General features: G+C 35.7%; 1 protein-coding gene across 2 annotated transcripts in view; it reads right to left on the minus strand.

Annotated features, from left to right (window-relative positions):
- Positions 1 to 18,210, minus strand: part of TBC1D23 (TBC1 domain family member 23) — a 65,523-nt gene that overhangs the window by 13,326 nt on the left and 33,987 nt on the right. For both annotated transcript variants that reach the window (XM_055085896.1, XM_007129014.4), the window contains exons 5-13: positions 17,583 to 17,706; positions 13,938 to 14,062; positions 13,800 to 13,846; positions 12,870 to 12,973; positions 11,397 to 11,519; positions 10,183 to 10,275; positions 7,338 to 7,508; positions 4,435 to 4,477; positions 2,409 to 2,518 (exon numbers count right to left, since the gene is read on the minus strand). In XM_055085896.1, the coding sequence (XP_054941871.1) occupies positions 2,409 to 2,518; positions 4,435 to 4,477; positions 7,338 to 7,508; positions 10,183 to 10,275; positions 11,397 to 11,519; positions 12,870 to 12,973; positions 13,800 to 13,846; positions 13,938 to 14,062; positions 17,583 to 17,706 (940 nt within the window). The remainder of the gene's footprint in view (positions 1 to 2,408; positions 2,519 to 4,434; positions 4,478 to 7,337; positions 7,509 to 10,182; positions 10,276 to 11,396; positions 11,520 to 12,869; positions 12,974 to 13,799; positions 13,847 to 13,937; positions 14,063 to 17,582; positions 17,707 to 18,210) is intronic.

An 18,210-nucleotide genomic window follows, 5' to 3' on the forward strand; every position in this document is an offset into this window, starting at 1 on the left:
AGCTACCTAGTTGGTGGTATTTTGTTATGGTAGCCCCAGCAGACTGATATACTGGGTGAAACCATTTTAGGAATGGAAGGTAGAAATGAAAAATGAGGATATGTATTACACACATAAATGTGTGGAGGCTGAAATTACCTTATTTATTCAATAAGAAATAAAGTTATTGACATTTTCTTAACTCAGATTACTCTATAAAGATAAGCAAAATTATAATCAGAATATCATTCATATAGCTAAATTTTTAAACATTTATTTCTTGTAAATTTTTGCTGTTTAAAACATTATTACTTAGGCCTTTAATTTCTCAAGAAAAGTCACTCTTATGTACCTAGTGTAACAGACGTGAGTATAATTCTTGAGTTGTATATAATTGCTCCTTTATACCCTACAGGGGAAGCTGGTAGTAGATGTCAAAAGTTTTTAAATGTGCCTATCTTCTGCTTATTAATTCTTCTTCAGAATTTATGGGGAGGAAACAATCAGAAAATGCCCTAGAATTTAGGAACTATTTGATGGAAAACTACACTGATACGAAAAAAAAAAAAAAAAAAAAAGCATTTAAAAATACTAGAAAATGCTCATATGTTCAATGAGAAAGCAGAAAATAAAACTGTATGTACACTCTGATCACTACTTTTAAAATAAAATACTAAAAAAAATGCATTATAAAAGATTTAAAGAAAATATTTCAAACTATGAATAGTTGTTATCCATGGTTGGGTTATAAATGATTTTGATTTCTTTACATTTTTCATATTTATATATGATGCTACAATGAACATGTATTATTTTTATTTTTAAGAGAAGTCATTAACTAAATAACACAAAAATCATGTTCCCACTGCCATATCCAAATTCAAAACCAAATTAAACTGACTGTGGAAATTCTTTGGTACTTCTGAATGAAACACATCTTTAAGACAGTTATCTTTAATAGCCTCAATCATTGTTTTTCAAATCTGAAGATAAAAAGTTCAATACAAAGAATATCCAAAGCTGTGGATAGGAATATAAATTAGAATAATGTTCTTTGGAGGGCAATTTGACAATAATGCAGAATTCTAAGGATTTTGACATGTAATCTTCTGATCACGTTATTTCACTTCTAGGACGAAATAATCATGTCATATGCAAATATATTACGACAAAACTTAATTGTAGTAGCGTATATAATAGAAAAAGACTAGAAACAATGTAAATATTCAACAATAAGGGGACTAACTGAACACATTATAATACATCCATACTATTTAGATATTCAAAATGAAAACAGAAGTACTTATTAAATAAATGGTGAGCTCCTAGATACCTAGATCAAGCTGAAAACCTAATTCTCAGAGAAGACTTATCTGCTGATAATTTGACAATAATTTGCTTTGACTTACATGGCTGAAGATAAGCCTCAATTAACCATCTAAAGAGTTACAATTTTATAATAACTACTATAAGATATATAAGTGACAGGTACTACACTTTACATTCACTTGCACATTTAATCCTCATGTCATTATTGTGAAGAAAGCTGTGTTATTATCATCATCCCTATTTGCACAGATGGAGAAACCAGAGTGGAAAAGATCTTGCTAGAGATCATGAAGAAAGTAAACTGTGAAGACAAAACCTGAATACCCAGGTGAGTCAGACTGGTAAGCCCAAGCTTGTAACCATCACCCTGTACTGGAGTTTTCCCTCTATTTCTGATTTAAAGAATGACCTTTAGGTAGATGAGGACCATTACTTGTTAAGAAAATGATTTAATGACACCTAGTTCAAATGACATGAAATACTGAAAACACACAAGACTTATTGCCCAAATATTTCCAAAGTAGAACAGAATGGATTTACCCACTATTGCAAAACCCTGCAGTAATGTACATCTCAATAACTAAAACTCAAATAAAATGGGATTGGCAACTGGTTCCTGTCTTCCTCTGCCTGGCCCATTCTCAAATATGGGTGGACTGAAGTTTTAATCATGTAGGTATGTGGTGGGGAGGACAGCTACAGAGACAGTATGCTGGAGATGCAAACATGAGCCTCAGTATTCTCCTGGCCCAAACTAATTGGGAGATTCCTAGAACCAGCTCACTTTAGAGTCCTAGCTAGTCAAGGGACTCAGAATTATCTCCACTGACATTTAAGCTGGAGTAGAAAATTGTCACTAGGTGATACCAAGCTGCAGCTGGAGAGGGGGAAATCTGAATTCAGCAGGTAGACCACCAGAACTCTTGGCTAGTTTAGCTGTGCAGGCCTGCTCCCACCATTTCATTAACTTCACAATAATATGATTCCTCACTGCATGTGTATGAAATATTTTTACTCCATTTCTGTTATGTTAGCTGTTTAGTTGTTAATCACCTGGGCATTTATCCAAATCTGGTGACATATTCTACATATACACTTACATCAACAGAAGAATTGATACTGCTCCTTGAGCCTGAGGTACTAGCAATCCAATGGCCATATCCATTTTCTGGTCCATCCACATTAATGTCTGCTAGGTGCTGCTGCAGTGCTTAAAGATAAACAGGAAGAAGAAAAAAAAATCCTGACATATCAAACCCTTTGGAAAGATTCAATACCAAAGAAGTACAATAAACATGTCATAGCTGAATGAAAAGGATCCAAGGGCATAATCACAGGTATTTCTTTCAGCACCTCTGTAAAGTAATAAAAGACCCCAGGCTACAGAAAGCCTTCCTTTTCCTCTTCCTTCTAAAGCCCTCTCTCTATACACATATAACTTTTCTTAATTGACCCTAAGGGTAACAGTAACTATATATATAGGCTTGATGTTTTCCTCTTTGGAAGGTAATCCTTCAAGTATTAATAAATAATCTTAGCAATGGTTTTATGACATAAAAGATTAATAAAAAACCTATGGTGGTTTTTGTTTACCGTAAGGAGACATCAGTTAATCCTTCCCATAATAAAGAAGCAGTCTTAGGCATTAACTGCTATGGAAAGAGAGATTATTCTTGGAAAAGAAATAATTCATAGTTTAGAAAAAAGTTCCTAAAACCTAGGATATCTGTGCTATAAAAGAATACTTTTCAGACTCTCAAAAGTGTCTTGTATCACGACAAGTTTTGTATCATGTTGTCAGAACTTCCAATAAATTACACTGGGCCTTAGGCCAATACTTGCTTAACACTAGTACTTATTTAAATAAGCCCTTTTGTAGATCATTTTGGGTCTGAGCCTCAAGGGTAGTTAGTTATCAGGCCATGATATACAGGAGAAATAATTCTTGCTAATATCAACAAAGACCAAGAAGAAACAGACCCTAACCTATCAAAATGTCTAAGTCATAACAAAAAATCATATTAAGTCAGAACTTAATCCTTATAAGACTCTTATGATTCAAACTCAGGATTCTATTGCCTCTAACAAATATTAATTTGATTTTATCATTAATTTTCCTAGTAATTATAGTTCAATATTTTTATATCTCTTTTCCTAATGAAAGGCTCCTGATCTTTTAATTGAAATATATTTGACATATAACACTGTGTAAGTTTAAGGTATACAAAATATGGATTTGATACATTTATATACTGTAATATGACTTCCACTGTAGCAAGAGTTGCACCTCTATCATGTCACACAATTACCATTTCTTTTTTGTGATGGGAAAAATTAAGATGTAGTCTCTGCAAGTTTGATGATTATAATACAATATTGTTGTCTATATTCACTATACTGTGCATTAGTATACTGTGCCTTAGTACTCCAGGACTTATTTATCTACTAGTTGTAAGTTTGTACCCTTAAATAACATAATTTGTAAAAAAAAAAAAAAAAAAAAAAAAAAAAAAAAGAAAAGAAATAAAAGATAGCCTTTTTTTAACCTTATTACCCTGACCTACTCCTTCATATATTCTCAAATATTTGCTGGTAGGGATTCTGTCATTTTACTATCCTGAATTACCAGATATTATCTGCAGACTTGAAAATATCAACTTATTTGTTTTATTCTATTCAGTCAACATTTTTTCAGCAGCTAATACTCTCAGGTAGTTCAAAAATAAAATGAAAACAGAACAAACAAAAAAGCAAATAGCACAAAGAGTATACAGTGAAAATTATTCCTCCTACTCGTTTCCCAGTCCTATCTATCCTTCCTTCTCCATAGAAACAAATCATGTGGGGCAGCTTTTCACCCATCTTTACAAAAACATTTTCTACAAATACAAGCTAATTAATACACATCCACTTTAATAGTCTTCCACTACATATTCACTCATTGCAATTGTCTATTGTTTTTGTCTTTATCTATATGTCCTGCTGGCCCTGCCTTTTCTGAAAATAGTGAATGACTGAAGAGAAAGTGTACCCATTAACTAATTTGGTCATTCTAAATCAGCTCCAGTGGTAGTACAATTTTCTCTGAAAAGTAGGGACAAAGGGATTAATAAATTAAAACCTTACCCATAAATCCTCCACTGGCAATGCTCACATATTCTTTGTTTTTCTGAAATGGAAAATAAAATTTAAAATTATTCCCAAATGCAATTTATTTAAAACTTCTGGGGGCTTCCCTGGTGGCTCAGTGGTTAAGAAGCTGCCTGCCAATGCAGGGGGCATGGGTTCCAGCCCTGGTCCAGGAAGATCCCACATGCCACAGAGCAACGAAGTCCGTGTGCCACAACTACCGAGTCTGCGCTCTAGAGCCTGTGCTCTGCAACGAGAGAAGCCACCGCAATGAGAAGCCCGCGAACCGCAACGAAGAGTAGCCCCCGCTCTCCGCAACTAGAGAAAACCTGCGTGCAGCAACGAAGACCCAATGCAGTCAAAAATAAATAAATTAAATAAATAAATTTTTAAAAAATTCTATAAAACTTCTGATAGTTCTATAAGCATTGACAAATGTAATGTAAGGTTATATACTAAATTTCTGGATTTCTTCTTTGGCATTTTGGACTTTGGCACAGAGAAGTACATACATTTATGTTGTGTACTGTAAGGTCTGGTGCTTGAGTGGGAAGAAGGGGACAGCTTCATGGTTACTAACGAGACTGTGATTTTACTTGTATTATAGTCCCAATAGTGCAATACAGAGTCAAACCAAAATCAGTTACACTGTATTTTCAGATGTTACTAGAATGGTTTTTAAAAGCTTGCAAAAATATTTTGGATCTTTTATAAAAAGGAAATACAAAAGCAAATACTACAGCTAATTATGAAGAAATGACAGAATGCTAACATTTTACAAACTACTAAAAATTAATGAATCTAAGCAATGATAAACAAACAAAGACACAGAAAAGAAAGATATCTGGGCAGTATTTACCTCCTGAGGAAGTACACACTACCCAAGACTTCCTATCCCTCCCACCCCCAAAAGTAATCTAACAAGTCCCTAGGTCTAATTACCAGTTTACAGGAAATACCAGGGATAGAACCTGATAAACAACACTGTGTGAATGCAATCAGCAAAATCCAGATTGTGGGAAAATATAAGACAAAGTAACCAGTTTTTCCAAACAAATATATACAAGGAAAAAAATTAGGAAAGGGAACCTATAAATTAAAAGAGACTTAAAAGATACCAACCAGAGTGCAATATCTTGTTTTAGATCCTGAGAAAACCAAGGAAACTTGAACACTCGTTACTTTTTTTTTAATAATAAAGTGTAATAGTGATAATGTGGTTACACGTCTTTACAAAGAATTTATAGAGTTCAATTCTCCCTACTTGTAGATTTGTTTGAAATTTTCCACGAAAAAAACTGGGGGGGGGGAATTTCTAAAACCACATTAAGAACTCGAATTATTAAAAGAAGTCCACAATATTCCAAATTCTTGCCATCTGACACCCTTCATAATATACAGCCTATACCAGGCCATTTTTAGAATAGGTCAATTAAATTTATAAGTAAAATGAGTTTGAGAACCTATTTTTGTTATTCTGTATAAACTTCTAAAGTCTTTCCCCCAGTAAAGCATAACTTTATCTTATAATCCCTCTCCCAAATACCTTACTCCTTCTCTGATTTTGTCTTTCAAGGATTGTCCTTTAGACCAGCGGTCCCCAGTCTTTCTTGGGACCAGTTTTGTGGAAGACAATTTTTCCACGGATGGGGGGTGGGGTGGGGGATGATTTCAGAATGACTCAAGCACATTACATTCATTGTGCACTTTATTTCTATTATTATTACATTGTACTATATAATGAAATAATGATACAACTCACCATAATGCAGAATCAGTGGGAGCCCTGAGCTTGTCTTCCTGCAATTAGATGGACCCATCTGGGGATGGTGGGACCGCCTCAGGTCCATCTCAGATCACCAGGCATTAGATTCTCATACGGAGCACACAACCTAGATCACTCACATGTGCAGTTCACAGTAGGGTTTGTGCTCCTATGAGAATCTAATGCTGCTGCTGATCTGACAAGAGGCAAAGCTCAGGCTGTAACGGGAGTGATGGGGAGTGGCTGTAAATACAGATGAAGCTTCACTGGCTCGCCCACTGCTCACCTCCTGCTCTGCGGCGCAGTTCCTAACAGGCCACCGACTGGTACCTGTCCATTGCCCGAGAGTTGGGGACCCCTGCTTTAGACTAATTTTCTCAAACCAGATTCCCAGTAAAGTGGATGTAAATTGAGTGGCTTGTGTAACAACATGCCTATTGTCTTCCTGATTCCATAGTTCAGGGCCACACAAAATGAGGACTTTAATGTATAAACTACCAAAGAATACCTAATAAACAACCATTTTTATAAAGAAAGAGCCATCACTGAGTGAGGCTTTGTAGAAAAGGTAGAGGGGACAGGTTGCATAAAATTGCTGATACAAATTAGTTGTGCTGAAGACAACATTTAAACACAAAAAGGAAAGGTGGCTAAGTGTCATGAATACATATACATGTACATTTATTCAATTTCAAAGTGAAGATATTAAAATGAATTATATAGCAACTGTAAAAAGTTCTGAGGCATGAAGAGGCATAGAGAACAATGCAAAAGAATAATCCAGAAATAGACCCTGATTCATTGAGAAATTCAGTATATTAAAGAGGTAGTATTTAAAATTGACAGCACAACTGATTAGCTATTTGGGGAAAAAATTTTTTTTGATTCCTGCCTCACTTCTTACACAAAAATAATTCCAGATGGGCCAAGATATAAACATAAAAATATAACACATAAGCACGCAAGAAAAATCTGGGGGAGAAGACCTTTGTTGGCAAGACCCAAAACCAATAAAGTGTTAAAAAAAAAATACAGATAAATGTGACAAGGTACACAAAAGCACAAAATTACCTAGGAGGATTTCTTAAAGGTGATAGCAGTAACCAAAGAAAACTGAAATAATCTGTCAGCATACCTGTAAAAAGTGTGCCAGGACCATGTTCATATACATGTCTTCTTCCTCTCTGCCACTGCCCATGAAACAGAGGTGCTCCCCACCAGCGATGGAGCCAGACTCAATGGACTGCTTCTGTGCTTCCAGCAGGGATTTTACTGACTGTGCAAACTCGGACGGATTCTGGAGCATCTAGACAATTAAAAAATTTTTTAATGTGGCAAGCCTGTGTTTCTTATACATTTGCAAAACAAAATATTTTCCCAGGGCGGGAAAGAAAAAAACAATATTTAAATTGCCACCATGGGGCTTCCCTGGTGGCGCAGTGGTTGAGAATCCGCCTGCTGATGCAGGGGACACGGGTTCGTGCCCTGGTCCGGAAAGATCCCACATGCCGCGGAGCGGCTGGGCCCGTGAGCCATGGCCACTGAGCCTGTGCGTCCGGAGCCTGTGCTCCGCAACGGGAGAGGCCACAACAGTGAGAGGCCTGTGTACCACAAAAAAAAAAAAAAAAAAAATTGCCACCATGAAAATAAAGCCTTTTTTTGTTTGTTTTGGTCACGCCACGCAGTTTGTGGGATCTTAGTTCCCCCACCAGGGATCAAACCCAGGCCCTCAGCAATGAAAGTACAGAGTCTTAACCACTGGACTACCAGGGAATTTCCCAAACAAAGGCTCTTATAAATAAAATCCCTGGAATAAAAGAAATGTGTATAAATGTACCTATAATAAATCAGAAAACAAAAGTTGAAAATTCACAGAAAGATTAAATTATGCAAAGAAAATACTTTACTAGACAAAAAAAATTGTTTTTGCTGTTTGTTTTCTAAGCTCCAGTGTCGTTAGGTATCATGACAAGAAAAGTTTAACACTGAGTGGAAGGGTCCATGACAAAAACAATACATTGAAACAAACTATATTTTTTAGTTTCCACTTACATGGCAAACCATGAATTTCTTAGAGGACAGTCAGAAACAGTAAAAGCCATTTATTCATCAGCACTACTCTAGATACTACACATACGAGGATGAAAAAATTAATTTCCTACCCCCAAGAAAACAAGTATGCCAATAAATACAAAAATTTGTTCAAAAAACTGTTCATAAGGGCTTCCCTGGTGGCGCAGTGGTTGAGAGTCCGCCTGCCGATGCAGGGGACGCAGGTTCGTGCCCCAGTCTGAGAAGATCCCACATGCCGCGGAGCGGCTGGGCCCGTGAGCCATGGCCGCTGAGCCTGCGCATCCGGAGCCTGTGCTCCGCAACGAGAGAGGCCACAATGGTGAGAGGCCTGCGTACCGCAAAAAAAAAAAAAAAATCTGTTCATAAAAAGCACAGTGAAAATCCAATAGAAAAATGGACAAACCATAGAAAAGCAATTTGCATTGATTAAAAAAATACAAATTAACAGCACACTTGAAAAAAGATGCACAACATCACTAGTAATGACCACAAGAATGACCATCATTCTTGTAAAATAAAAAATTGGTAATGTTCAATAATGCTGATGGTATGAAACAATCATTCTCATTTAGAGTTGTAAAGTATCAGTTGATTCAGCCTTTCTAAAAGGCAATACGGCAGATTCTAGTAATACTGTATATGCCCACAACTCTCAACCCAACAATTTTACTTTTAGGGGTCTATTTTACAGAAATATTTGCACAAGTCCACAAAATATATATAAGGATGTTAACTATAGCATTGTTTTATTAAAAGAAAACTGAAAACATTCTAAATGTACATCAATCAGGCAATAAATTATGGTATATCTGTACCACGGACCACTATACAGCCATTAAAAACAAGGTACTAAAATGAAAAGATCTCCAAAAAACTATTAAGTGAAAATGCAAGTGAACTGTTAAGTGAAAAATCAAGTGGAAAAAAAAAAGTGAATAAGAAACATGTAAATACATATTAAAGGTCTGGATGATTAAACAAACAGTTATTGTCAACTCTGGAGACATTGAGTCTTTTAAGAATAATCAAGTTATTAATGATGAATAAATTTTAAAAATAAGCATAAAAGAAGGACCATTTAGGTCTTCCTAGATGAATCAAGGAAGAGAAAGGCACAGAGTTCACTTTTAGGATGAAAACAAGCTAGGAATGCCTTCTTCACCCATAGCACCCCAAACTCTCTGGGTTGTTTTACCTCCATGTTCCATAAGTTTCCTCCTGACACCACCTAGACCTTTCAACATGCCCTTTCAGCTTCAGCGTCAACTTTTTCAGACAAGTTGGGAAGAAGGGCAGATAGAATGGTCAGCAAAAGAAGTTATTCCTCTGTCTTCTCCATCCCTGAGGCTCTAATAACCCCAGAAGAGCTTAAATGATGTCAGTCCCAGTCCTACCAAACCTCTGACAATATTTAATTAGTCCTTCAATTCAAGTGACCCTAGGACAGCAATTTGAACAACTGAGCCCCTACACACCAGACACCACCCTTATTAAATATTACTTTATTATATGCATAAGTACTCATGATGGAAAAAAAGGCTTATAGACTAATTACCCAATCATAAGAAGAGCTAATATTCACAGAGTACTTACTAAGTGCAAGACACTATGCTGAGTGCTGCATCAGGTGGCTCACAGTAAGAAGTTTAGAATTTCCTGACATAACAATGGTAAACAACAGTAAGCCATAGTTAACAGTGCTTCCATCTACCCTTTATGATGCCAAAAGGGTGTCCTAGGTGAAAAGGAAACCTGAGGCAACACTTTTATAAGGGCAGAAACTCCCTCCTTAAGCAGAAAGAAAAACATCCCCAATCTGGTACATGTATATTTATTTATGGGCTAAAGAAAAGAAATCCATTTCTTCTCTTACTTTTTAAAACTTTTTAAATAGGATTTATACTAACCAGATCTGAATCTAAGTGGAAAGCAGTTGATAAATGCCCAGCATTATACTGTTCTGCAGGACGGCAATCCACCACAAAGAACCGGACTCCTTCCTAAAAGGGAAACATTTGACAAAATAAAATTTGCCATGAGGGTCACATTTTACACAATATAATATTAACAATTAACCAAAGAAGGGGAAACAGATAGATTAGAAATGGATCTCACATAGGAGGACCCATACAGACTCAAGAAAATAACCTCAAGATCTTAAATAGTTTTATTCATTTTAAATAGTTAAAATACTCTGTATATACTGTTCTTGACTAGAAAGTCTTAAAATATGTAGCAGAAGAATGTTAGTTTGAGCTATAAAACTAATTATACTGGAATTTAATAATTTAATGTATATCATGTTAAACACTTTTAAAAACACTATGTAGTTATAAACACAGATGTAGATACAACTCCTGTTTCTGAAAATAAGCCCATATACTTATCAACAATGCAATTCACATAAGGATTAAATAAATGTCTTTTGGGGGTGAGAGGAGGTTCTCCAGTGCCAGTCTGAACTGAAGAAGTTCAAATGGGTCTCTTTAAACTAGATTACATGTTTTGATTTGTTTTTAAGTAATAGCTCTAATAAGAAAAATATGTGAAATGCTTGTTTTAAAAAGATCTACTGTAAAAGGCCTGTCTTTCCATGTCTGTTCCTCTTCTCTCCATCTTCAAAATAACATCCCACCTTCCAAACACACACACACGGTTAACTGTTGCACTATTAGCAAAAAGATTTTCATGAAGACAGTGACAGAAAATCATGGTATATCCTCAATTCTCCTTTGTAACATGCCTTTTGGCATTAAACCATGTAATTCAATTAGCTGTATAAGTATCCAGAATTTAACTGTTAAACGCTAAATCCACCCTTTTAAGTACTTTATATAACATTCAGTTGCTTTGCTAAAATATGAAAAAAGATTTGGCAATTTACAAAAATTGGTGTCAAAATTAATTAGTTGTTGGCAAGTAAAATAACACGCAAGCTGGCAGTTTAAAAATGAGCATATGGACAGAAGATTTAACACATTAATCATTCAAAAAAAGCAAAACAACTACATTGTTATAGTAAATTAATTTTGTGAGAATCAACAAACAGGGAGGAAATGTTGATTCCTTGCATTTAAAGGGGATAGTCTTCTGATAAACAGTGGGGTTTTTTTTTACTTACCCCTTGAAGCTGATTTGCTTGAAGGATCTCTGACACAGAGATGGCCAGACAAAGTGCCTGACTCAAATCTGCATCATCATCCTTAATTCCCAACAAAGTACTACCAAAGAGATGGTGATTATCCTGTGTGAAGAGGAATTTTTGAAACATTATGCAGAAAAAATAAAATCAAACTTTCTTCCTAAAACTATTCTCAACAGACCAAGACAAAAGGTAAAATAATTACATAACATCTTTGAGTCATGTGATTTAACATATCCTCTCATATCTTACAGGCTAAAAGCTATGAAAAGTCTACATACAAAGTCCCCATTAGATTTCACGCAAAATGAAAGACTAAGAAAAAATAACACATTCTACACAGCTATTTTCTATAATATCACCTATATTTAAATAGTAAATTTTTAAATGGTTACAACTTTTTATATTTTTTTATATTTTAATAAAATAAAAACAAAAACATGGCATAAATTGTGTAATATGCTGCTAAAACCTGCTCTAATTAGCAACTGCTAGTGCAGATTATTTATGTCTGAAGAATAAAAGCTATTCTCTTAAAAGACTGGAAAGAAAAGGATAAGACTTCTTTTTCATCCAGTATCATAACCACTACCCCACCATCTAACTTAGTCAACACTGCTGGGAAATGAGGTGATCTACATAAGGCAATTATTAAAATAGCTGAAACTAGTCCCTAGAAATAAATCTCTTCTGTAATTAATTCGTTTTGAGGGAAATGTTCTTACAAGGTTTCCCTTATCTGCCTCCTGAACACACTATATTGAACATAATTTAATCTCATCTTAATGTTTCAGTGACATGATAACTTCCAACTAGCAATTATGATGGTAGAATGCCTTAAAAAAAAAAAGACAATAATGCTCTCATGAGAACCTGAGGTCACAAATTGTTTATAAATGGTACTCCTGTGCCTCCCCGTTACTAGCTTCTTAGAGTTTTACTTTCTAGGAGCTCACAGCACTTGGGCTTCTAATCTGGTGTCCTTTCTCTTGAAAGCAATCGTCTGATCTGAGAAAGGCTCTAGGTCTCTATGGAGCTAAGTGACCCTTTTCTGTTTAAAAGATAGCTCAGCAACATTAAAGTTGTGCAAAGCTAAACTCCAGATAAAGAAGGCATAATTTTATATCCTCCATCAGATTTTTGTAATATTTACATTTTTTAAAGTCAAGGAAGCATTAATTTAAGAAATACCTTATAGTCAATAGTCTCATGATCAGAAATAATAATCAGAGTAGAGGTGAAATGGTTCCTAGCATATTTGTATAGTATCTTTTTTAATGTCTTTTCTTCCATTAGGGAGAGTATTTACAGTGAAAAAAATCACACAAAACTGTAACATATAAAAAGAAAAGAAGGACAACCTAGAGTATTTTAACTGAAGTGGATACAACATAAACATAAAACAATGCACAAAATGTGAAATACTGAAGTAGGTGATTTCTTGTCTGATACCTTCCTAAATGAAGCTGGTGTTTTACTGCAATAATACTGAGCCAGAGAGAAAAGGTCTTCTATATCTTCTAGATTCAAACTGGAGGGAGTATTTTCCAAGAACTCTGAAATACGATTACAAATATATTATAATATTAAAAAGGTTTTTTGTTTGTGAAAAATACAGTAATGAACATTATTTACATATCAAAGTTAGTTTATCTTCAACATTTGAACTACATAAATGGAATCTCAACAGTGATGCATTGAAAACTGCTTGAGAAGTGGATTTTCCCCAAAGGAACTGAAACTGTTAATACAGTTCTTAGTGAATGACGGTGTCTGGCAGTCAAATCAAATTCATTAGCCTCGATTGGAATCGTGTGATTTATTCAATGAACACATAATAAATGTCAGGGCCCCTGGAAATAAAAAATGACCAAGAAATGGTTCCTGACTTAAGGAACTTTGTCTGGTTTAAGAAATGTGACAATAAATCATTATAACATAGTGAGATAAACACTGTAACACAAACAGTACTAAGTGCCAGGCACTATAGAGAGGAAGTAACTAAATCTGTGTGGGAGCTAGAGTGGGGGAGAACCAAAACGAAGAACCAAGACTTCAAAAATGGATATACTTGTAAGAGGTGAGTATTCAAAGGCAAATTAAGGAAGAAGGAAGGGGAGAGTGAGAGGAGGGCAGTTTATCTGAACAATGAAACCAAAGAGAGTATATGGAAAAGAACTGAAAGAGTGAAACATACATAGAAGGAATGAATAAGGGTGGCAAACCAGGGGCAACAGTCTTTAAGGTCTGTACCTGGAGAGTGTGTAAGAGTTGAATGGAACCTCAGAGCTCTTCTAGAGTAATCTTCTAAATTTATAGATGAGGAAACTGAGTTTCAGAAAATTGACTTGAAATGTTTTCTCCACATTAAATAATACTTACGGATAACTTCTTCTTTGCTGTCAGACTCCTGCGCTAAAATGACTTCTCTGTAAAAAGAGAATCAAATGAATTTGAGTTAAATATTAACAGAGCACCCTGAGAACACAGAGGAAAAAATCTAGCCAACTTGATACTTACTTTGCATTAACAAGGATTATTAACATTAAGAAATAAATAAAAAATGGATCTGCTTGTTGTAGATATCCATCCCATATTGCCTGAGTGACTTCAATGGAACAGTAACAGGAAAAAAGACTTCCAAGCTGTAATCAGGAAATGAAATGAGAGATATAAACCACTGGCAACGACTTGTTCTTTTAAAAGTATTCAGGCAAATGCATAACATTATATCAAACTGTCTGTACCTGATATTTAACTTGTACCTTAACTGTACTGTATGTAATCCAAAGGCAGAACATGTGGATTCAAGGCACAATGAAGCCACTTACTAGCTGTATGACTTAGGGTATGTCACTTAACCTCTAGAGCTTCCATTTCTACTTCTGTTTTTAAAAAAAAAAAAAAAAAGGAATACTACTACCCATCCTCTACCACTGTTGTGGTAAAGAGAAAGACAACTAACCTAGGATATATACAGTAACTAGTACCTATCTGCCACAGCATAATAACTAGCATAATTACCCACGAGCTCTGTAAGGTAACTATTATAGTACTTAACTCGCAAGGTAATTGTGAGGATCAAGCATGGTAATTTGAGTTAAGAGCACCAAATGAATTTGTAAGGACAATTTAAAGGCAAATTGTTCCCCAATCTTACTTGTACATCATTTGAAACAGATGAGACAACATTCATGTCCCTCAAAACGTTTCAGGAGCTCTAGGGTTTTCTACTTCAAATAAAAGAATTGTTAAGGTGTAAGTTCCTCTAGAGCCCAACTGTGTTTTAAACTGCATAAATTCAGTGATATTTTTAGATTATTCCATTTTTATTAGATACAGAAACAATTCCATCTAGAAGTTAAATTTCAAACATTCTCAATGGCTAAAGGGAGCTAATGAGAACACGTACATTTAGTGAATATTTTGTGCCAGGTACTAAATTACTGTCACATATCTTTTATTAAATATCTCTTAATCTAAATATTCTCACAACAGTCTTTCAAAATAGACATTTTCCTCCCCATATTATAGGTAAGAAAACAGACGTCTATTAAATAACCTTCCTAACATCACAGAGCTAGTAAATGGTGATGTTTGGGCTAGAAAAAGCCTGACACTCCACAGCTGATGTAACTGCTATTACAGTTGACCACAAGCTTTTAAAGTACATATTGCTTCTAACGTTTTCTATAACTGTTTAAAAATTACTATTACAAATACAGAAGATGCAAATACAAACAGAATAGCAAGATATGGTCATCATTAAATTCAGTTAGCTAAACTAAAGCTACGACTGCATCATTCACAGTTATGAGTTCTCAAAGTTTAGGAATTCGATTTGTTTCATCTCATGATTGAAAAAAAAAAAAAAAGACTCCATTCCATAGACATGATACTAGTAGCAAGAATGAACTACTTGGGGCATTGTCAAAGTGAAACTGGTAGTTTCAGTACTCAGTTAAAATCTGCTAGCAGCACTGAGTACTACTTCAGAGTTCTGGTCACAGAAATGGCATTTCCCGGGCATGATGTGACAAGAGAGATCTCTATTAACGTATCAGAATGCTTAAAAGAAAGTTTCTTACTTCAACACAAATAAGTAGATTTAATAGCAACATATGAATCTCAGAGAAACTACAATTTTATTATTTTTACTCAAAGTGAGGAGACTGCAGCCGAGAGGGAATGAAAGAATAGGCTGCTGCAGTATGAGATTTAGTATGCCAGAGCTGAAACCAGTTGCGATTCTCTAGTCACCATTTCCTGATTACTCATCTCATCACCTTCTGAGATAGGTACTATTATTAGTTCCGTTTTACAGATGAAGAGACAGAAGCTCAGACAGAGGCTAAGTGTATTAAATCACATGGTTAATAAGTGGCAGAAATGGAATCCTTCCTGAAGAAACGCTAGGTAAGACATGATCAAGGAATACATTAAAATTTTTGAATATACGTATATTCTTCTAGAACCCAATCACTGTTTTAGAAAGATCTTCAAGTTACCTTAGAAGAGCAGTTCTCAAAGTATGGTCTGAGGAGCCTTGGAAGTCCCCACGAGTATTTACAGGGTATTTGTGATGTCAAAGCTATTTTCATAATAATACTTAGATTTTGCCTTTTTCATATTCATTCTCTCACAAATGAACAACAGAATTTTCCAAAGGCTACACGAAATATGGTGTCATCTCAGATTCAATAGAGGAGTAGATATGAGAATGTACCTGCCTGTGCTCTAACCAAATATTGAGATTTGCAAAAATATTTTAAAATGTCACTATTCTAATTTTCTTTTTGGAAAATAGTTAATTTTCATTTAAAAATAAGCTATTTATGTTAACATGTATTGGATTTATCACTACTTCTAAATGAATTAATAAATGGTTAAAATTTCTTAATTTCTAACCAACATAATCCACATAAACTGTGGCTACTCAAATGTTGAGTGTAAGAGGTCCTGAGACCAAAAGGTTTGAGAACCACTGACGTAGAATAATAAAACTTCCCATTTAAAAATACAAATATAGGGCTTCCCTGGTGGCGCAGTGGTTAAGAATCCACCTGCCAATGCAGGGGACATGGGTTTGAGCCATGGTCCGGGACGATCCCACATGCTGCGGAGCAACTAAGCCCGTGCACCACAACTACTGAGCCCACGCACCGCAGCTACTGAAGCCCGCTTGCCTAGAGCCAGTGCTCTACAGTAAGAGAGGCCACCGCAATGAGAAGCCCATGCACCGCAACGAAGAGTAGCCCCCACTCACCGCAACTAGAGAAAGCCCACGTGCAGCAATGAAGACCTAATGCAGCCAAAAATAAATAAAATTTTAAAAAATGAAAATAAAAATATAGAATGACAGAGTACTGAGATGTACTTTTTAAAAATTTTTTTAAATTTATTATTAATTTTTTTTTGGCTGTGTTGGGTCTTCATTGCTGCACGTGGACTTTTCCTAGTTGCAGCGAGTGGCGGCTACTCTTTGTTGCGGTGCGCGGGCTTCTCATCGTGGTGGTTTCTTTTGTCGCGGAGCACGGGCTCTAGGGCACGCGGGCTTCAGCAGTTGTGGTGCGTGGGATCAGTAGTTGTGCCTCGCGGGCTGTAGGGCGCAAGCTCAGTAGTTGTGGCGCACAGGCTTAGTTGCTCCGCGGCATGTGGGATCTTCCCAGCCCAGGGCTCGAACCCGTGTCCCCTGCATTGGAAGGCGGATTCTCAACCACTGCGCCACAAGAAAAGTCCCTGAGATGTACTTTATATTCTTTTACATTAATCATTTGATAATCTTGTTATTTTCCTTGTCATTGGATATCAATTCTTATACATACTATCAACAATTTAATCACAGTTTTAAAGTGAACTGATACATATCATATATTTATATATATTACATATATATATTATACATAAGTAAATATATCACATATATTTATATATATTTGTAAAACAACAAAAGGCTAAACTTCATATTAAATAATTTAAACTAATGTAAGTGAAGAGCAAAAAAAATCATTTTTGAAGTGCCAATAATTTTACTCCTTTGGTTTAAATAGTAATAGTCTATAATTTAGTGCTTTTCTTTCTCTTCCTTGGGGGAAAAAAAAACAACTAACTATAGTTTTATAGAAAGCTATTTTTCATTAAGTGTTCCTACTTTCACTTTATTACCCAGTTGAGTGCATAGGAGTCTGGAGTAATTTTCTTTGTATCAAGAAAAGAACAAAGCTCTGGCTCATGGTACTGGATGAGTAATCGGAAAAGATGAAATGGTCTCCCCTTCAGGGAACAATCCCTAAAAAACAAAAGAAGCGAAGTTTCTTGCATTAATAGGTCAGAAATGGTCATGTCAGTAACCGATCCTCCTGCCATACCCACCTCCCCTCCCTACCCCAGAACATCTGAACACCACAGCACTGACAACAGCAAGCCTGCCTGATACAACCGGGCAGACCTCTCTTGCTAACACCTAATATACCTGACCTGAAAGAAAGCCTGTAGAGACATCAGGTCTACAGACAACTCTAGGCAGACTCTTTCCAGGTGAACCCAGGCAGCACTCAGGAGAAAGGACTACAAGGACCAATGAAAACAGTGGGACCACTTCGGTTACTGTGATAAGTTTTGGATCCCAAAAGGATATCTGGAGAGTCCTGAGGAAGTTCAGCTCCCTTCTTCCCTGCCAAATAAGAAGAAACTCCTAGAAAGGCTTCAGGTTAGCTCCACAGTTAATGTACTCAATTAGGAATCCTTCAGCAAAGGTACAAGTCTGAAATGGCCACAGATGAACATTCCAAAA

Source organism: Physeter macrocephalus, chromosome 1 (genome assembly GCF_002837175.3).
Source record: "Physeter macrocephalus isolate SW-GA chromosome 1, ASM283717v5, whole genome shotgun sequence".
In the NCBI taxonomy this organism is placed as follows: Eukaryota; Metazoa; Chordata; class Mammalia; order Artiodactyla; family Physeteridae; genus Physeter; species Physeter macrocephalus.